Source organism: Lonchura striata, chromosome 4A, assembly GCF_050655825.1.
Source record: "Lonchura striata isolate lonStrDom1 chromosome 4A, ASM5065582v1, whole genome shotgun sequence".
NCBI classification, from domain to species: Eukaryota; Metazoa; Chordata; class Aves; order Passeriformes; family Estrildidae; genus Lonchura; species Lonchura striata.
The window spans coordinates 19,721,602-19,744,013 of record NC_140742.1 but is presented as its reverse complement, the minus strand read 5'-3'; the positions used below and the strand labels follow the sequence as shown (position 1 = coordinate 19,744,013).

General features: G+C 44.4%; 1 protein-coding gene across 6 annotated transcripts in view; it reads right to left on the bottom strand.

Annotated features, from left to right (window-relative positions):
• Positions 1-22,412, bottom strand: part of HTR2C (5-hydroxytryptamine receptor 2C) — a 248,622-nt gene that overhangs the window by 9,413 nt on the left and 216,797 nt on the right. For 5 of the 6 annotated variants that reach the window (XM_031504840.3, XM_031504838.3, XM_031504839.3 and 2 more), the window contains one exon: positions 3,305-3,505. The exons of the other annotated variant lie outside the window; for it this stretch is intronic. In XM_031504840.3, the coding sequence (XP_031360700.1) occupies positions 3,305-3,505 (201 nt within the window). The remainder of the gene's footprint in view (positions 1-3,304; positions 3,506-22,412) is intronic. 6 annotated transcript variants of the gene reach the window in all.

The following is a 22,412-nucleotide window of genomic DNA, read 5'->3' as shown; positions in this document are numbered from 1 at the left end:
TCAAGTCCCCAAGTTACTGGTGAAAACTTTGAAACTACACAAAGTCTGAAATCATGAAACAATACCAAAATTCTGCCAGCAGGCTTACACCTAAAGTTGATCTTCATTTTCAGTTGTGAGGCTATTTCTGTTGCCTGTGTTTTGATTTCCAGTCTTGGCACAGTGCTATCTACCATAAAACTATTTTTTACAAGCCCAGTCCTTCAAAGCAGCCACTTTTTCTCTAACTGAAGACAAAAATCTTGCTCAAGTTATGTTTGCTAAAGCACAGGACAACTGTCTGTGATGTACTTTAACCTAGAACAAAGAGAATTTTGGAAAATACCTATTCAGTAAGAAATTGTCAAGAAACAGGTGGACTCTGTTGTTATGTACTTTAAAACCTAATCATAAGTTTGGGCTTGTGCACCTTGATAAAACTGTAGCTCAATGAGCAAAGAACCTCTTTTGTAATTTTGCTGTCAGAATTAACATTTCTGAAAAATGGAATGCAAAAGGTACTGAATTAAGATAAATTACATACCTTTAACTTCTTATTTTGAATTCTGATTCAGAAACGGAATTCAAGATTCTTTGTATGGAATGCATTTAAAAGTTTGTTCATCTGAAGCAGGATTTAGGAAATGCAAGCTGACCAGCCTGTACTTAAGTGCTGCTTTGAATTTGATGCTTGATCACAAAGAGAAATGCACAAATTCTTTCATGATACTTAACACCAAAGTGAGGATGAATTCATTTAAGCTATTTCATCCTCCTGAAATTAGCACAGGACTTCACCAAGCCTTTCCAAATGATAGGTAAGGTAGTTAAGAACCAGAAAACCAGCAACAATGCACTTTGAGTGAGTTCTCTTTCATTTCATTCTTGGTTTATTCCCATGTCTGCCACATTTCTAAATTCATTTATTAAGTACAAATAGTTATGCTAAAATGAGCTAGATACATACCAAGAGTAGTTTTCTTTCTCCATTTAATACAACCTACTGCAGAAAGCCTGAATAAAAGGTAAGCCCCATCATATGCACTGGAGACGGTGGAAATCCAACAGCATTTCAGTGCCTTGAACAGGCTGCCTAGGGAGTATGGATTCTGCATGTATCTTCCAAAAAAAGAATGCAAGCAAAGGCTTTCAGTAGCTGCACCAAAGAGAACAAACTGAATATAAAGCCCAGATGCACTGCACATGCTCCCAGCTGTGATCCTAACACAGGAGGGCACCCAGGTACAGCTGCACCCTGTGTCCCTTCCAGCCTGGGGAGGCAAGGGCTGCCCAGGGCAGACCCCCAAAGTTTTGTGCACCACAGACATCCCACAGAGCAACTGCTCACAGCTTCTTCCTAAAGACTTTGGGGTGCTGGGGAACAGCCGCAATACCCATTGCCTTATGGAGGGCTGAAAAACCATGAGCCTTATGGAAAAGCACCTTTCCATTTCCTTTCCAAGCTATGTCTTGTAAATTTCATTATTTCACCTGTTTGATATTCTATCGTAAATGCATAGTGATTAAACATCTCCTGAGGAAGCTGGGTAGGGGTGATGTGTTTGCACTGTACAGCAGCACAGTCACTTCACTTGTTCTGGCTCAGGTACCTTTTTCCTTGGGGTGCAGCAGAAGTCACAATGTGCCTATTTTCCATCATCACGAGCCCAAGCCTCACCAAACAGCTCCAGGAAGAGACAGGGCTTTCTCTTTACTGCTTGGTCAGGCACCAGATTTTCTTACCAGTCTGCTGAATCAGTCAACCATGCATAAAGTACTTACTTTATCCCTTGGACCCAGAGTCCAAACCACAACTTGGTCCTCAAGGCACTAGTGGCAGGCAGCCACCTTCAGCACTAGCCAAAATTTCTAAGCATACACCAGCAACATCTAAGGCCGCACAGACAGAAATCTACAAGTTAGCTCAAAAAATGGAAGAAGAACAGTTTTATTGCCCAGGTTTTGCAATGTGATTTATACATCTCAGCTGGGGGAGTGTCTATCAGTTCTCCCTCTGCATTCCAGTGCAACATGGAGCACAAATTCTGTGCTGATTCTGAGCTGCCTGTGCAAATCAAGCCCATGTGAACTTGTCCTCATGTGACTGCTTATGTGCTGAATTCAGCACCTTTCTTTCGCATGTTAAATAGACAGCACAGAGAGTTTAAAATAATAGTAATAATTTTTTAAAATCTTATATTAATTGATCAAACCCAATCCAATTTCACTGTGGATTACCTAGGGGAAATGTAGCAGGCCTGTGACACACAAAAATTTATTTCTAATAGATATTCTTATTATATTCTTGAGGAAAGAAAGTATATTTCCCCTAATTTATAATTTTTTTTGTTTTTTCCCATAGCCTTTTCCCAAGGCAAGCTTCTTCAAAATCAATTTCTGTAGCACCCAGACATCCAGAATCATATTCCACTTCTAAAGAAGGCAAAAACTCAAGAGAAATTAAAATACCTGGAACATGCTTTTCCTCGCAGTACAGCACTGAAAGCAAAAACCACTTAATAAAATAGAAATTAAATGTTAAATCTATGTAAGACTGAATTTTAATCCAGCACAAAAGGCAATACAGCATATGGAAGTCATCATACAATTCTGCCCCTGCTGCACATCTCTTTTTTAAAGCACATTTAAGAAGTTCTAAAACAAAATCTTTCTTCACATAATTCTCAGTAGTACAGAGTCATCTTGCCATCATTTTGTGTCTTATTCCTTATTTTACTGCTCTTCTTTATTTATTGTGTTTTATCAAATACAAACTTGTCTTCTGTTATTTATTATGTGCTCCTCATTTACTAAGACTTCAAACTTGCTAGCTCAGTATCAGCAGCAATCCAGCTGTGGCAGAGAGCAGTCCAGGCTATACAGCCTGAGCAGGAGCAGTAAATACCTTGCTGATAACCTGCCCTCAACCCTGTGCTGCTCCACTTAAAACATTACTAGGCCTTGAGAGTTTCGCTGCAGAGCAGCCATGTGCTCTGTGCTGGCCGGGCTCTCCTTGCCAGGCTGTGCTAATACTGTTTTCTGCTTTGTTTACTCAGCAGTTTTACAGAACCACTTCTCTGTTATTTCTGTTATTGGCAGATGGACAGGGACACAGCAGCAGTGGAGAAGAGTGGTGCTCTGAAAAATGACTGCTCACTCTGCTCTCCAACCAGCTGCAAGGAAAGGCTTCCATTTCCAGTTACTCTGCTCAGGCATGCAGGCCAGGAAAATTAATTTGAGTATCCTCTTAAGAAAAAATATCCTAAATGAAAATTGGAGTAACACTATTATTCATTCAGATATAGTCAAGAGCCACGTTGCTTACCTATGGATATGGTCCAAACTGCAGCAATTTTCATAATGGCCTTGGTGCGGGAATTGAAGCGGCTGTGCTCAATGGGATTGCGAATTGCTACGTACCGATCAAGAGAGATGGCACAGAGATGCATAATAGATGCAGTTGAAAAGAGTACATCTAGGGAAATCCATATAGGGCACAACTGTTTAGGCAAAGGCCAAGCATAATCTGAAACACAGAGAGAAAAGAAATGAAAGGGAAAAAAGGAAAGGAAATAATTTGGGAAGCTAGGCCATCACTTCTGAGAAACCACTGGGATATTTTAGGTCTGTGACACCAGTAAGGGGCACATGCATGAGGACTGGACAGGAAACCTCTCATGGAACTTCTCTGTAGGCAGTTCCTGGCTCTGGACAGTCCATAAACCCATAGACAGTTCCCATGTGTCTGGTTTCTGTGACCAGTAACTAAAGCACTCTTAATCTCTCTTCCATATCTTTACAAAATCAAATGTTACATTCCTTTATAACTCCCTCATTACATTGTTCTCATGGATTACAAAGCACTTTGTGGCATTAACTTGACTCAGATCCTTTCTAAAACTCCTTTGACATGTCTGTCTTAGTTTCTGTTTGCTGAGGAGAAAGGTAGCAGACAGTCTTTGTGCACAGTCTAACACATAGCTAAATGACACCACTTTACCTTTTCTCCCCAGGCAGTGTGCCTTGATATCAAAGGAATACTCGCCTCCTTACAGAGCTGCTAGGACTGAGTGGTTGAAATTCAAAAACTGTTTTGAAGGTAGACAGAGTGGGGTGTTATTCTTTACAGAAACTATGTCAGCAAGCAGAACAGACTTGATAGCCACATCTGACAGCAACTGGCATGCAGCTCATTCAGGTGCCTGCACTTTTTAAACAGTTTACTCTGTGCTGAAGTACAGCTTGAGAATAAAAGTGACCCAGAAATATCCTCAAGGGCCACTGATATTTAAATCAAAGTTCTGAGAAAATTGATTTGTGAATGATACCCCCACATAAGTGTCCAGAATAGATTGTGTGAGATCAGTAACATGTCCTGCCAAGCTGTAGGCTTCTTATCAAAACAAATTAAGAGTATCTATAGCAACTGAAAACATGAGAGACTTCATAATACTTGAATAATGAGATATTATTGTGTCTTCAAAATTGCTCTAGACATTCATGTTCTGAATGAAGGTTACTGCAAGGATCAGAATCATCACTCTGCAGAATCAGTGTTATATTAAGAATGGTGTAGCTCCATTCTACTGATCTCAAATGGAAAGGATGAAACATTAGTCTCAGAAGTCATAGCCAGTTTGAAACAAATTACTCAGCCAGGAGAGATCCAGGATACCTTCATGCAGAAACCTGAGATTAACTGAATCAAAGTAAATTGTTATGAAATGTCTCAGGAATCTTTCACAAAGAGCACAGAGGAATGAGATGGACACATTAGTTCATGTTACAAGCAGATGAAGTACTCACCAAACCCACACAGCCAGACCTCAGCTCTGGGGAAATAAGCCATTCATTTCAGGGAATTTACACCTCATCTATTAAATAGACTGAAACCCACAGCAGCAAGCATTTGAGAGGTCCCTGTCAAAGGGAACTAAGTAAAGCATTTTGTGGCTGGAGCATCTTTACTTTAAAAGGCACCTCTGCTGTACACATGAATAGAGCTTGATTAAATATGACTCAGTCCCTTTATAGCACTACGATCAAATTCTCTGCTTCCTGCTCACCTTCACACTTTGCAATAGCTGAGGACATCATTGCCATCAGCCTGCAATTGAGCTCAGAACTGCAGCTAAGCACATCTTGGATTTGCTGGGCATTTAGCAATGCCTCAGTGAATGTTCCAGGTCAGAACAGGCCAGAAATCCTACAAGTCGTAGCTCTGCTCCCTGCATAGTCCCAGGCTCTCACTGCCTACCCACACTAAAGGACATTCAGCTCACTTTACCCCTCACTACTTTTCTGAGCTACCAGAGCCAGCTTTGTGCTGCAGGCTGAAATGAACCACGAGCACAAAGGTCCTGAGTGTGCCCAGGTGGAGGGAGCGGTCCCTGGGAGCTTGTGCAGAGTGATCATGGCTGTGCAGAAGCCTCTGCAGAGGGGATCAGTGACATTGATGGCTACTTCCCACATCAGGCAGATGGCCAGGAAACCCCCAGTGTCTCCAGAAGGCAGCCAGCCTCCAGGCTTCCTGTGTGTGGAAGCCTCTCCAGGCTGAGCCATGGTGCTGCAGTGGGCACAGTCTGATCCCTAACATTTGCTCGACTTGGAAGAGGTTTCTACAGCAACCACCTTTTCAGAGTTACTGAATGATGAACAGCCTTTTTTACCTCACCTCTTCCTTCAAACCACCCAAACACTTCCAGTGACTGATTCCCCCCAGGAAGAACTTCTGCTATTGAAGTGAACTAGCACAGCATCCCAACCCAAAACCTATCAGGAGCAAAAGCATGTTAGGAGAGGAGACATCACCTGCTATCAGCCCTGGTACTGCAGAAACCACAGACACCAACAGACCCAAGCCATGTTGCCCACAACTACTGCCCAGGCAAACTGTCAGGATGCTTTTAAAGATAAAGGTGAGATGAGAGTTCTCTTAATGCCAAATCCTTTTAGTCCTTCCCATCCCAGGGCACTCCATTATGCTTGTAGCTGAACAGCCACAAGCAAACATTTTACTTTTTCAGGAAGTTTCCTAAAATGATCTGCAATAACATAATGTCATTCTGGAAATTTGTAGAATGGCAGCTTGTAACACATCACTGTAGCTGGATAGGAAGGGCATAATATATATTCTAGCGCAAAATGTAATTATTTTTAAGGAAGCATGGTGCATGCCTTTGAAAAACACCTACACAGACTACAAAGCCAGTAATTAAAAAAAAAAAATAAAACCAGCTTTATTCTAATTCTGTTTTGAATAAATGTACAAAACATAGGAAATGTGCATGGTGACTGTGCCAAGATGCAAACAAGGATTAAAAAAAAATCTGTTAGCGATGTTATACCTTTAAAACAATTTTATCTTCAGAAACGCTCTAATTACAGAGGCTAAAATTTATCTAATTTGTTCGATTTTTCTTATTTCATTTACAAAGAATAGCAATTACCCTATATTTAGAAGAGCAGATGACTGAGTGAAATGAATTCTTGGACCCCAGTACCTCTAAGATGTAGTAATTGCATTTCCAATGGAAACATTCATCTCAGTCCAAATTTGGCTCCAAGAATGAAACTGTGCTAAACACCTGCATAAGCAAAAAACCAAATTCCTTGTAACAAACACTGATTTTTGTACCTTGACTTAATCTGAGCCCTTAAAATAATATATTTAATGCACTGGCAGGTAGACCAGTGTAGATAGGTAGACAGAAGAGTGCTGAAGGGAATTAGATTAATGCAGCAAATCAAAAGAGAAGCTGGTATTTCTCTACACAGCTTGTAATCAAACCACAGATTTTTTTGCCTCCTGATTTTTGTGGGTGGTAGAAATTTACACTGGCCAAATTCACAGAGAAAAGTGTATAGAAAACTATTGCAGTGATATTACTTTGAAGTCAGTGTTAGCTTCTACCTCTGATCAGAGTAAAACCAGCATGTAAAAAATCCTTGCAGGAAGGCAAGTTCTGCAGAATATTACTTCAGCCTCTAGGACTGAATAGCATCTCATGGCATCTGTGGTTGATGTGGTTCCTCACAGGACACATGGGACAAACACTCATATTTAACCAGAAGTCATGATCCCCAGGTGGGATTTCATCTCCTCCCCCAGGATGAAAAAGAAAACCAGTTTCTGTGTGTCACTGAACACCTGAGATGAACACAAACTGTTGGCAGAAAAAATAAAGAAATTCAAAGGCATTTTGGCAAAGTCACAGACCATCTCTGTGTGTAGTTAATTTGCTGTCAGATAAGAGTTCCTTACATTTTTTGTGTTTTTCATCAAGAAAAATGGCAGCTATGAAACTGAGTCACTTTTGTCAGAGGCTTTATGCATATGGGTAAAAAGTGTTGCTTAGCAGTGTTATGGGCATTGTACTGTTCAGTGCACAAGAGTCAGAATTACCACCTACTGTAGAAGGAGTTGACTGAATAATCCAAAACACAGCAAATGGAAGCAAAATTAATTATGTCAAATGGTAAAACAGAATTACTCCAAATTGTAGGAGAATGGTTGTACAGGAAAAAAAAAAGTCTGCTTCTTGTACATATTCAGTACTTCTACAATGCAACCTGCTCCAGGATATCTCCTGGGAAAATCAAGTATAACACCTAGGACAAATCTGGAATAAACGCAACAAAACACCTGCTTACACAACAATCAAGTGAAGAATGATGTAAAATTAATCTCTTTATCTTCAAGAGATTTTAATGAGAAACTCACAGCAATCTGCATCAATCATTTCTTTTCCAGCCATGAACAGGAATTTAGAAAAGGTTTCAGCACACATTTGCTGCATTTAGCCAGTGCCTTGTATCCATTGGGATGGATAAAAGGATAAAAATCATCCTTCAAAGTTACACAGGAAAAAATAGGTATCTTTTGTCTCATTATGCCATTTGACATACATATATATATATGCAAAATATAGATACTATTTATGTAAAAGAGACAGAGGCAACTCATGCAAAATAGGTATTAAAGATGCTTATGTATTCAAAAGCCTCTTTTATTGTTCTTTGGGTTGACAAAAAACTAAAATATATGGAATATTTCTCATTTTAGGCTTCTGATATTTACTGTATTTACAATTCACTTTTAACTACTTTAATGAGTTGAATGAAGAAAGGCAGGAGTTTGAATAAATCTCAGTATAAAGCAGAACCTCCCAGCAGTTAAAATGGCAACACCGTGAGTGCTTGAAGCACCTTTTGATCATCCTGTATCTACGACAGGTCTGTTTCAGGCCATACACTGACCCACTGCTCTGCAAAGTGTTCTGACACTTGGAAAGGTCAGCAGAAAAGATCCAGGAGATGCCTCAGATAACTCCCTGGGAATTCCAAAATCAGCAGAGTGCCCCAAGCAATGATAGTGCTTGCTTGGTTTTCCTTGCAGCAGCAGACAATGCAAACAGTAACCTAAAACATACCCCAAACCTGTCACTTTCTGAAGGGTTTTGCTGCTTTTGAACATTCTTTCACACATCCCAGGGAAACCCACTGTTGTGGTTTGTAGAATAAAGCCTACACTTCCCCACTGCTTTTTACCCCCACTGTACCATTGATGTATCTGAAGAATTTTATACAAACCACTTTCCAGTGTTCATTTTAAAGTTTCATAGCTGACACAGGCTTTACAAAAATAGAAAGCAATTACATACAGTTTTAACATTATTGCATTGCATCATTCCCAAGGGAATGAAAGAATTTAAATTCTTCTCTCTCATCTAGGAAGTAAAGCATTTCATCAGGAAGTGTAAAGCTATGTTACCACTTTTCTGCTAGTTTGTTTTCCTTGGATTTACACAGACAAATGACTCAGAAACATCCATATCACTCTGAGAGTCACACACCTGAGGGTGCTGAAAATCTCCATTGTGCCCAAGAAGTACAGAACATCTTGCTTGATCCCCCACAGCCATCAGTTTACCACTGTCCACAGAGGGGCTCAGGAACATGCAGCCTTCTGGCTAAAGAAATAGATGATCTCTGGGGCAGCACTGCCAATCCTTTTATCATCAATAGAGTGGAATTTAAAGTTTTTTTCTAATATACTGAACTCCTGGGCATCAAATTACATGAGAAATTAAGTTTACCTTTAAGTTTTTAGTCTGTATTTTTGTAGAGGAAAAAAAGGCTGTCCTAAGGCTATCTGGATCCCTTAAACATCACATGTTCTAGCACAGCCAAGCACAGGGATATAATCTACACACAAAGAATGATGGTGACTTTTAGGAGAAGGACTCTGTTCTTCAGTGCTGCAAGTTCAGAAAGTCTTGAGTGTTCCCAATGGGTGCTGAGCAGAGGATGGTCTCTCAGGTGATGGGATGGCCATGGGAATGGAGGAAACCACCAAGCAAGAAAAGCAGGTGGCCCTGTGTCCAGGCACAGCGTTAGAGATATCACTGCTGGCATCCCACACTTGGCTTGAACATCTGTGAGAAGATGACGCTGCTTTGCCATAGTGCAACACCACACTAAGGATTTATCTGGATCTGTGCCATTGATCACATCCAGCTGGGCTGTGACACTCTTCCTTAGCACTGGTTTTCCTCTGAGCTGTTTGTTTCACAACTCCTGGAGCTGTCAGTATGACAGGGAGCAGCAGGAAATGGGCATGGAGAAGTGTGGTCTCCTTTGGAAACCCCTCACCACCGAGGGAAACTCCAGAGGAGTTGAATGTGCCTCCAAAGGTATTTTGGTTCTTGTCTCACACCGATTAATTGATGCGACTGTATTTGATTGTAAATTAAACTATTGCGCTCACTATGGTGTTATAAGAATTTTAACTATTAAATTTTCCTTCCTATGCAGTATTGGATAGAAAGGAAAATCTATTAGGTAAAATTCTTGATTTGCAGTCTTGACAGGAGGTGTAAAAAGAAGGAAAATTAAAGCTAGAACAGATATAATTATCTGAGTTAGGGAAAGGTTGCTTGAATACCATTTAACTAATATTTTAAATGCAAGGAGCCAGTTTTCCATATACTATACTTTAAGCAACCCTGTTAATAAAATGTGATGTTTGCTAAGAAGCAAACATAGTGAATGTTGTTTTCATCCCAATGTCAGCATCTCTTCTCTTATGGAAATATAACATTATTCTGTTGTGATTTGTCATCTATAAATCCATATGTTATATTGATTTTTTCATTTATTGTCAGAGACTAAAATTATGTTTGAAGCCAGAGGATAAATTTCTAGGCTCAGTGCTGTTCTCTGCTTGCTGTTGAAGAATCTGTAGTTGCATCTAGAATTTTTGCATTGAGTGATATGGACAGTTAACAGAGCAATGGCACAGTTGATTGAATTGTTTCAGCAAGTTCATATAAAGGGTTCCTTCCAGCCTTGTAACCCAAGAGAGCTAAGATATCTTTACACACTTCTGAGCTACATGTTTTTCATAGTAATTGATCTAAATGAAACCGCTGTCTAATAAAATATCCATAACAGTAAATATTTTCTATCTACTGATGTTCTGTATATCATCACAGCATCAGGAAAGCATCCTCTCCTTAAATTTCCTTCATGCATCTCATAGATCAGCCTTCACCTGTTATTTAAATACACAATAAAGCAACAGGTAGATGAACACAATGGAAAGTAAGCCCACAGGCAAACACAGACCTCACACGAATACCTTCTAAACATGAGAATATAAATATTTTCAAATAATCTGTCTTGCAACAAAGTGCACAAACGTGTCAGTAACAGGTGGTGTTCCCCAGTTCTGATGAAATTGAGAAAGATCCATTATCACAAGAAATAGCTGCCAAAGCCTACCAATCATTTGAGGTAAATAAAATTCAGAACTGAAAATGATGTGGCATTATTCAATTACAGCTAACTGCTGAGTAGAAGCCATCTGTTTGAACTCAGAGTTCCTAACATCAAATCAAGTTTTTAAAGTCTACCTCAATAATAGGACCAGCTCTAGGGCTAGGGAAAGGATACAAAGCCATAAAGAGGATTTTTTTTTTTTTTTTTTAGGTATTTGGTTTTATTTCAGCATAACTCAGTAGCACTTCAGATGCCTGTGCTATGCTGACAGCTGCCTGGGAGCCTACATGGGATTAATCCTCTTTCTCAGCTCAGGCTCCCTCCTGATAATGCAGCTGGACAAATTTGCCTCAGAATCTCAATAAAATACCTGATTATCAGTAAGAGATAAAATATTCTTTGAATATAAAGGGTTCCTTATTCAGAGAATACAGATCTGTCACCTTTCACCAGCCAACATTTTTACTAAATCTTCCAGGAAGATGAAAAATTTGATAAGAATTTGCATACTTACTGTAAACTTTGTTCTGCAAACCAGCAGTGCTGGCTTTGAACATAGCATGCAGATGTTTGGTCTGCTATACCTGGGATGGCCACTCAGTATTTTTTCCCTATGTCCTGAGATATAGAGCATGATGTGAGATCTGCTGTTTGAAAAGTGTCAGTGATTTTGCCTGCCTCTTGCTGCAGGCTGCTTGATGTGCCCAGGATGTGATCCTTGTTTTGGCCCCTGTCGAGTGCAGCCCTGCGCCTGCACCAGCCCTGTGCCTGCACCAGCCCTGTGCCAAAACAGAGGGTAACCTACACTCAAGAACTTTGGGGGATTTAGGGATATTGAAGGAGTTCAGTGAATCAGCTTTCCCAATAGGGACAGTGGGCTAATGCTCTGGCTGCACTTCATGCCAATGTGAGGCACAGTTCGTTGTCTTATCAGGTCAAAACACAGTACAAGCAATTGGTGAGACTGACACTGACAAGAAACCACTTCAACCAAAGGAAAGAAGCCATATTTTGGTCATGCTTAGAGATAATTTTCATTCTTTATATTTCTCAGGATTTGCAAAACACATTCCACATTTAGCTTCCTCCAAGGCAATGGGCGTCTCTGATTCTATGTGACTATACAGATAGGAATGCCAGTGTGAGACTGCTCCACAGCAGCCACTGCCAAAAGCAATTATCTGAGGGTTACTAAGAAGCCTGGGAATTCTGCTCCTCATTCTTAGTGCCATCTACTGTCCTGCTGTCACTGCATACCTTAGGTGCACACCTCCCACTTGCAAAGCATTTCTGCCTCTGTGCCCAGACCTCTCCTGACCAAGAACACACATTTTTCATTGCAGCAGAAATGTCAGGCTGGAGTTCAGTACACTGGGAACAACAACTTCAGGGGCTCTCTCAAGGGAATAATTTGCTAATGAATCCTGTTCCATGTGCAGTAATCTCAAGGATGTGTGTGGGCATTTGAGTAAGTGTCACTTCTCTAGGAGTTTGTTGATAACCGTGTACCAATTCAGCATAGAAATCTGTGCAGGTGCAACCTGCCCTAAATAAAAGGCAGCACAATGAAGGATCACGGTAATTCCCTGAAACAGGAGTGGAGGACAATTCATCCTGTATGTAAACAAGAGAAAGACATTCAATTAAAGAACTCTAACAGCAATCTAGAAAATGCCTGTGTTGCTAATCAGTTCTGTACTCTATGGGAATAACCTGCTAAACCATGTATGTATGCAAAATATGCCCAGTTTGCACCCAGAAATACACAATTACCTACTAGGATTCTTGATGTGTGGTGTGACCCAGACAAAAACTTAGGGAATTTTGCTGATAATTGTCCTTTAACTGAAGAATAAGATGTAGAAATGAGAGGAAGCAAACAAGTGCTGCTGAAATGGACCAAGTTGTTTAAGTACTTGATCTCTTCTCAAATCTTGAACAATACTTGAAAAATATTAATTCAGTAGCCTTTATCTTCCAGCACAAAGTCTGAAGTTAACACCAGTTACCTAGCAGTCCTTCTCCACTTCTTCCCCATTTTCCCACAATTCTTAGATGCTTCCTCATTTTGCCACACCATGGAAACCCTGGAGGATTCTTTCACAGGCCTGGAAAATAATTTTCCACGAGAAGACTAGGTCTGAAAGCTTTATTGGCTGATAAGCCTGCCAGGGAGCTAATTTCTCTCAGCAGCACAGGAGGCTTTCCTAGACAGCCTGGACACCCACAGGACATGGGCAGAAACAGCAGAGAGCTCCTGCTGCAATCCCCCCACCTCTGTGGTAGCAAGAAAGTACCAACATTAAAGGCTTGTGTTTAATCCAACACCTTGGTGGGGAGTGTGGACAGAATAATGGTCTGAGGATGTCTCTGCATGAAGCCTTGGAGGGAAGAAGGCCTGTAGCCTTCACCTTGGCATGTTGCAGTGCTTCCCTTTGCACATGTCAAGGCCTGCAGGATCACTCCATCTTCAGCCCAGGAGCAGCCAGAGATACAGATGAGAGAGGCCTCAGCTGCTGGCCCTCCTGTCGGATTTTCCATTCAGATTAACCTCCCATATGATATGATGCTCAGAGAAGGCTGGCTTGTCCCAAGCCCCCTTGCTGTGAACAGGGCAGGTCACCCTGTCACAAGCACCCCAGCCTCCAAAGCAGCCCTGGGAATGCAGAGGTCTGGGAAGGCTCTCTGGGAATGAAGCTGCAGTGTCTATCTTGACTAGAACAGGAATCCTGCAACCCTGCTCACCCCATGGCCTCCCAGAAGAGATGTTACATCCCAACCAGCCTAATGAAATGTGATTTAAAATCATCCCTTTACTTCAAGCAACAGATTTGCCATTTAATGTCACAATCCAACTCATAAAACCATGTAATATGACATTAAGGATTTATTGTAAGCATTTTGTGAACACCTTGTTACTAGTTAAAACTGCTCACTTCTCTAAGTCCACTATAAAAGACTTGAAGCTGGAATGTGATTTAACCTGAGGTTATGGTGTTTTCCTAATGTATTGCTTACAGCCTATAATATGCCCACTGTTGGATAAGGACACATAAGCGTCAACTCAGCACAGCTTTTCTTACAGACCCAAAGTGCGGTTATCATGCTGGCATGGTAGCGTGGAGGAAGGTTTCAGAAAGGCCTTGGGAATGGTAAACTGAGGAAAAGGATACATTCATGTATGCCCCATTGTTTTAGAAAGGCCTTGGGAATGGTAAACTGAGGTAAAAGATACATTTATGTATGCTCCACTGTTTCGGGAAAGTCCCACTTCAGCATTCCTCTGTAGACCCCCTTCTCCCCACCCCTGAGCAGTTCCCATTGGACCTGGCCCCTGGGGTGGTTCTGATGTGCCTTAGCTGAACACTGTCTCTATTGTTTAAGACCTTATCTCTTAATTTTGCTGTATAAAACTGTATCTGGGCAATAGCCCAGGGCCTATGGTCCCTGCAACGCTTCAGGCAATACAATCTATCTGGACAAGAATACCATTGGTCTCTCTTGGTCTCTTTATCTCGAATCCTAGCGGCAACTGAGGCAGCGCCGCAGCTTGGACCGTGCTAACCCAGACACTGCCTGGTAAGCCCAGGGCAGCGGGACCGCAGAAAACCCCGGCCCCGGAGGGGACAGCTAACCGGAGGGTCCCGGGGGGCCAGGGAGGGACGGGGGACAGCGGCAAGGAACCCCCGAGAGCAAAGTGGCGGTCGAAAGAGAAGCAACAAGTGGCCCCAGTGGGGGACAGCGGCGAGAAACCCCCGAGAGCAAGGTGGCGGTCGAAAGAGAAGCAACAAGTGGCGCACCAACGTTGGGCTTTGCATTGGTCTGAGCAAGCCTGCCGCAGCTGTCGTGGACAGTGCACTGGTTAGGAGCTTTTCCAGACGCTTTGCAGTGTCACCGCAAGCAACAGAGCGGAGAGCGGTGCGAATAAGCCGCCACGCAGGCTGTTGGCTCCGCGGGGAGAAGCTCTGGGATCACACTGGTGGTGAGGCATTTGCCTCTCCACACAGCCCAGAGGGACTGTTGCCGTGGAGACAGACGCCGATTTATGTACGGTGAGGTCTTCACGGGTCGAACGGCACCTCTCCACACCCGGGAGACCGTCCGAGGGTTCGGGAACCGTTGCTGCAGTGGTGTCTAAGGGACGGCAGTGGGTGAGTCTCGGTTTCTGGGGGGCAGGGGCCCGGCCAGGAGACATCGGCTCCTGTGTGCCCGTGGGGGGACACGCCAGCGCGCAGGCGTGACGGGAGTCTCCGTTGTAGCTTTAGAACTTTGGGGTTTGCTGCAGTAATTGGTTGAGATTTTGCTGTGAAGCCAGACATGGGTGTTAGGCTGACTAAACAGCAGAAAGAGATTTATAAACAAGTTCAGGAGCCCCTGCAGAGTGCAGGTGTCAAATTTCCTAAGAGCCTTGTGAAAGAGTTTGTCAGATGGTTATCAGTAAGTGTTCCGGAGGTAACAGAGCAAATAGTGAGAGAAAGACGATTTTGGAAGCGTGTTGGTGCAGTGCTGAGTGAAAGGACAAAGGCAGGAGATCCCTCAGTGGAAGAAGGTTTTATGAGAATGTTTTTGGTCGTTTACGATGTTGTGAAAGAGAGTGCGGACACTCAGGGCGCCCGGGGAGCAGAAAAGAGCCCCGTCGCGTCCCCTGTGTCCCCCCGTGTCCCCTGCGGTGAGAAAACTAACCGTGCAGATGTAGATTTAGTTTCTAACCCTTCTCCGCCTCCTGCTTTCGCTCCCGCAGCTGAAAATCCATGCTTTGCACCCCCCCCCCCCGTGCAGCCCCCACAAGATGGAGGCGGCCACGCGGTTTTCCCTTCTCTATCCCCGCATTCCCTGCTCCCTGTGCCAGCCCAGAACATACCCCCAGCCCTCGCATTCCTCCCTCCACCCATCCCAGATCCCAACCCCTCCTCCCTTGCGGCAGTCCAGCCCACATTCCATCCCCTGGTCCAGCCCTCAGCTCCTCCTCTCGCAGTTGCATCGCCACCCCCTGCCCCTGTCCCTGCCCCGCTCCACACGGCTCCCCCGGCTGCGGCCACTCCCACACAAGCCGGCCCTCCTCCTCCTCCCTCTCCCTCTCCCGGTTTCCCTGGCAACGGCAGCGCCCAGGCTGTCAGCCGGGAAGTGCTCAGAGAGACCGAGCCTGCGTTCTTAGCCCCTGTGATTTATAATGCCAGGGGACAGAACGCCAAATGGGAGCCCCTTTCGTATGATAGTATTAGGGAACTTTGCAAAACAAAGCGTGAGTTTGGGGAAAGAAGTGAATTTTTTAAGAGCATTTTAAAAGCTACTCTATGCTCCAAGATATTTGTCCCCGCTGATTTGAAACGTCTTTTCAGTTGCTTGCTCCCTCAGTCTGAGTTTAGATTGTGGGAAAGAACGTGGAAAAGACTTGTAGCAGATCTCCTCCCAGAGATTCTGCAAAGTCCAAGCCATTCCACAGATATAGAGGATGAGGAAATCACTTTAGAACATCTAGTGGGTGAAGGTGATTGGAGCCAAGCTGAAAAGCAAGCAGCAGGCATTCCCAGGGCAGTGTTGGACCTGTCCAGGGATGCAGCAGAACGTGCATTTTTTAAATATGCCTTCTAAAGACCCTATTGTCTCTTATATCGCCTTGAAGCAGTCTGTTTCAGAACCATTCATGGATTTTGTGGATCAAGTGCGAGCCTCTGTGGAAAAAAGGGTGCAAAATCCAGAGCTCCAAGACCAACTTACATTAGAACTGGTCACCACAAATGCAAATGAAGTCTGTCAGCGAATCATCCTATCTCTTCCATCATCGCCTCCCCCCACACTCGATCAGCTCATCGAGGAGTGCACCCGGAAGGCTTCATTAATGACACAGGATCCAGTGATAAAACCACGGGGAAAAGTGGTTGCAGAGGCAACGGTAACCCCGAAAACACCAAGGGCTGCCAAGCCTCCTGCACCCAAACGCCAATGCTATTTCTGTAACCAAGAGGGACATTTCATAGGCCAGTGCCCCCTGCGGGGGACAGGGCCTTCAAAAGAGGGGAAAGGGGGAGCGGGGGGGATCTCCAGTCAGCAAAAAAACTGATTGGGGAGCGCGGTCCTATCCCGCGTGACGACAAAAATGGGGTGGGCCAAGACGTGGCCAGAGCTGCTGTCCACCACATTGTACCTAGTGTCAGCAGCCAAGCTTACACCACTGATAAAACTGAACCTTATCGGTTGAGACTCACTAAACCTGTTCATTTTTCTAATCAGGACTGGCATTTCATCACAGCTACAGCAGAGCTTCTGCCCCACATTCGGGACTGCGAGACTCGCAGACGAAATGATCTACTAAATTGCAAGTACCTTGTCATTGGGAACACAAAGTACACCCCAAAGGAGATAGAAGTTCCTCCTGGAATTGTTTCGCTCGATCCCAGGACCTTCTATCTCATGGCACGCTGTGTCCATCCTCCTCTCTTCCTGGCAGAGGGACAGATCATTGCACAGGTCATTCCAGTGCCCCATCTTGTGTGAGATGACCATGCCCTCTCAGTCTTTTACACCGAGATGCTAGGAGAAGAGAAACCCCTTGTGTGATGTGGCCTCCAGAGTGAGGGCCATTCTGTTCGCCTTCAGGGGATGATGGACACAGGGGCAGATGTGACAGTCATTCCTTCTCAAAAATGGCCAAGGCAATGGGAGTTGGAAAATGTAGGCCACCCAGTTGTTGGAGTGGGAGGCCCAAAAGTGGCACAACAATCCAAAAACGTAGTCCAAATCAAGGGACCAAATGGGCAATTAGCATCCCTACGCCCATTTGTTCTGGACTCAAAATTCACCCTCTGGGGAAGAGATGCCATGTCCCAATGGGGGGCAAAGTTAGAGTTACCAGGCCCCCAGGATTTTTAGGTGTGGCCACTGAGGAGTGCCCTACCCAAAAACTTAAGTGGCTCACAGATACACCCGTCTGGGTAGACCAGTGGCCGCTGACTACAGAAAAAGCGAGTGCGCTCTCTCAAATTGTAAAAGAGGAATTGGCAAAGGGACACATAGTAGAAACCCAAAGCCCTTGGAATTCTCCAGTGTTCGTTATTAAGAAACTGGGGAAAGACAAGTGGCGGCTCCTCCACGATCTGAGAAAAATTAATAATGTCATTGAGGACATGGGATCTCTTCAACCTGGGATGCCTTCCCCATCGATGCTTCCCCAAAACTGGAAATTGGCAGTGCTTGATATCAAAGACTGCTTCTTTCAAATTCCCCTACACCCAGATGATGCACCATGCTTTGCCTTCTCTGAGCCCTCTCTTAATAGAGCGGCCCCCATGAAACACTACCATTGGACGGTCCTTCCTCAAATGCTCTCCCACCATCTGTCAGTGGTATGTGGCCAGAATTCTGTCCCCAGTCCGTGCCAAGTGGAAAGATTGCATTTTGTATCATTATATGGATGATGTCCTTGTCTGTGCCAACAGTGACAACGTACTTGCAGAGGCAGTGGAGGACACTATCTCAGCCTTGTCGGCGGCTGGATTTGAGTTGCAGAAGGAAAAAGTGCAGCACCTGACACCTTGGAAGTATCTGGGCCTTGAAATTGGTAACAGAACCATCACACCCCAGAGACTGATGATAAATGATAGTCCAAAAACATTAAGAGACCTCCACCAGCTCTGTGGATCTCTAAATTGGATCAGACCCTGGTTAGGACTCACCACGGGGGAGTTGTCTCCCATCTTCAATTTATTGAGGGGGGGGAAGACTTAGACTCCCCGAGGGCCCTAACCCAGGAGGCCAAGGCTGCTTTGGAGAAAATTCAGTCCACCCTAGCAGACAGACAGGCTCACAGGTGTCGTGAGGGCCTGCCCTTCCAATTCATCTTTCTTGGTAAGTTGCCACACCTCCATGGATTGATTTTTCAATGGGACACAGACCAATGAGATCCCCTCTTAATTATAGAGTGGGTGTTCCTTGGTCACTAGTTGTCCAAAAGTATCACCATGCCACAAGAGTTGATGGCCTAGCTGATCATGAGGGCCAGAGCTCGTTTGCAGGTGTTGGCGGGGTGTGACTTCATATGCATTCATCTCCCTATCAGAATATCCTCAGGGAGACTCTCTAAGGAAATACTCGAGCAGCTGTTTCAGACCAATGAAAGTTTGCAATTCTCCTTAGACAGTTTCACTGGACAAATTTTCATCAACCATCCAGGCCACAGATTGTTTGAAGTGCAGTTTCATTTAATTCCAAAAAATATCCAGAGCAGTGAACCACTAAAAGCACTGACAGTTTTCACAGACGCGTCGGGAGGGTCCCACAAATCCGTGATCACATGGAAAGACCCCCAGACTCAGCAGTGGGAAGCTGATGTAAAAGTTTTAGAGGGCTCCCCACAGGTCGCTGAGCTGGACGCTGTTGTCAGGGTCTTTGAGAGGTTTTCAGAACCAATTAATCTAGTTACAGATTCAGCATATGTGGCAGGTGTGGTGTCCAGGGCAGAGCACGCAGTGCTCAAAGAGGTTTCCAACCCAGTGATATTCAGTTTGCTCTCAAAACTAATCCATCTAGTTTCACACCGAGAGCAGCCTTTTTTTGTAATGCATGTGAGATCACACACCGATCTTCCTGGTTTCATAGCAGAAGGTAACCGCAGGGCAGATGCACTGGCCGCCCCTCTGCAGCTGGTTGGCCAACCAAACATCCTCGAGCAGGCCAAGGTGAGCCATCAATTGTTCCACCAAAATGTCCCAGGACTGGTCCGCCAATTCCAACTGCGGCGTGACCAGGCCAAGGCAATTGTGGCTGCTTGCCCCCAGTGTCAGGAGACCACTCTACCAACAGTAAGTTCAGGAGTGAACCCCCGGGGACTCTGCAGTTGTGAAGTGTGGCAAACTGACATCACACATATACAGGAATTCGGGAGGTTCCAACATGTACATGTTTCAGTAGATACTTTCTCCGGAGCAGTCTTTGCCTCAGCCCACATGAGACAGAAAACTGCAGATGCCAAAAAACATCTTATGCAGGCATTTGCAGCCTTGGGGGTCCCCACTACCATCAAAACAGATAATGGCCCAGCCTATATTTCCAGAGCGTTTGGTGAGTTTTTACAAGAGTGGGGGGTGAACCATCAGACAGGAATTGCACACTCCCCCACTGGCCAGGCTGTGATAGAAAGAACACATCAGACCCTAAAAAAGGTCCTCCTTCGCCAGCGGGGAGAAATTCAGGCCATGTCTCCGCAAATGAGGCTCTGCAAAGCCCTTTTCACCATTAACTTCCTAAATTGTTCTTTTGATAGGCCTGAACCTCCAGTCCTGCGTCATTTTAAACAACATCAGCAGCTCAGACCCGAAGAGAGACCTCCAGTGTTAATTAGGGATCCAGACTCTGGAGAAATCCAGGGTCCCCACCAGCTTATCACTTGGGGACGAGGGTATGCGTGTGTGTCAACACCCTCCGGACTCAGGTGGATTCCTAAGAAGTGGGTCAGACCATATACTGCTGAACAGGGAGTGAGTCGACCACAGAGTAACCCCCCTGATGCTCAGGGGAATCCCACAGAGAACGCAATTGCGTCAAACACAAAACGCCGCAAGGAAGGAGGAGACCCCTAATTCCTATTTTTCCTTTATACTGGCAGAGCAAATTGTATCTTTTTCAGAGTTAGTTCACTTTGTTGTATGATTTTATCTTTCTTTCAGACTAGCAGAATGTCAATTTCCACATTCCTGCTCATCGTTTGGTTCCAGGGAATGGTCATCTACCCTTCCATGGTGGATGCATGTATTGTTCCACAGCCCAAGAAAAATGTGTGGGTCACACTCTCCCAAGCCTTGCAACAGGATCATATGCGTTTGTCCACTGCCTCAGCAGAAAATCCGATGTCCACATGTTTAATAGGGGTTCCAAGTAAGGAGGATGAGTTTCCAATTGATCTGGTCTGTTTGCAGAAGCAGGTGAACGAAAATAAAATACCTAAAGGTGCAGGACAAGTTAAAGCACAAGTGCGAAATCCCCTCATTTTGTGGCAAGGGTGGGTTTCACATTTGCCCACTGCTGAGGGGGAGCCCCAGGAATTAGAACTCCTAGGCTCTGCAAAAGCTGAATTTTGCATTCAATTTGATTTTTCCCCAACCAAAGAAGTAAAATTATATGAGCATGTCAAACAGTACAAGGTAGAATTCAGAGCAGGTCAATGGTGCACAGCTGTCTACAAGCTGAAATTTACATCCACCACTGATTTCCGTCCACGCAAGCTAGACAAGGGAATGTTTCTTATCTGTGGGGACAGAGCGTACCCAGGAATCCCCTCTCGTCTTATTGGAGATCCATGCACTATTGGGCATCTGACCCTTGCTTCCCCCAACATGACCCAAATTCCAATTGGGCAAGCAAAAGGTGGGAAAAAAATTACTAAGCGGAGTGCAAGTCAATTTGATGAACATTGTGATGCAGAAATTTACCATTGGGCAAAATCCAAAAGAGTTGCCGTCTCTGTGTTTTTACCATGGGTTGTGGCAGCCAAAGTATTGACTGAATTAGGCAATCTCGAATGCTGGGTGACAAAGCAGGCAAATTTAACATCAGCACCCCTGACTGACCTCCTAGAAGACGAGGAAATAACCAGAAAGGCTACCCTCCAAAATAGGGCAGCTATTGATTTCCTGCTGTTGGCACATGGTCATGGATGTAAGGAATTTGATGGGTTGTGTTGTTTTGATCTATCATCTAAAGGTCAGAGTGTCCACTCGTCCATTCAGGAAATGAGAAGCCTCATTGGGAATGTGAAGCAAGAAAATGAGGATTGGTTTAAAAATCTGTTTAAAGACTGGGATCTTTCTGGGTGGGCAGTGTCTCTTTTAAAAGACATCTTTTACTTTCTAGTTGCACTGTTTTTAGTTCTGTTAGCATTCGGGATTCTGAAGCGGATCGTCTCCAAGGTCATCACCTTGAAGCCGAAGGCTTCTGCACCGGTTTTCATCGCTGCTGCTGCCACAGAAAGCGATTGGTGGGAAGACGACAAGCAGAAAGATACTGCAGTTTAAGAGCCACAGTTTACCTTTTCCCAAGGCACTGTTCTTCTTAATAAGTAAAGAAGAGGGAATTGCGGTTATCATGCTGGCATGGTAGCGTGGAGGAAGGTTTTAGAAAGGCCTTGGGAATGGTAAACTGAGGAAAAGGATACATTCATGTATGCCCCATTGTTTTAGAAAGGCCTTGGGAATGGTAAACTGAGGTAAAAGATACATTTATGTATGCTCCACTGTTTCGGGAAAGTCCCACTTCAGCATTCCTCTGTAGACCCCCTTCTCCCCACCCCTGAGCAGTTCCCATTGGACCTGGCCCCTGGGGTGGTTCTGATGTGCCTTAGCTGAACACTGTCTCTATTGTTTAAGACCTTATCTCTTAATTTTGCTGTATAAAACTGTATCCGGGCAATAGCCCGGGGCCTTTGGTCCCTGCAACGCTTCAGGCAATACAATCTATCTGGACAAGAATACCATTGGTCTCTCTTGGTCTCTTTATCTCGAATCCTAGCGGCAACTGAGGCAGCGCCGCCGCTCGGACCGTGCTAACCCAGACGCTGCCTGGTAAGCCCAGGGCAGCGTGACCGCGGAAAACCCCGGCCCTGGAGGGGACAGCTAGCCGGAGGGTCCCGGGGGGCCGGGGAGGGACGGGGGACAGCAGCG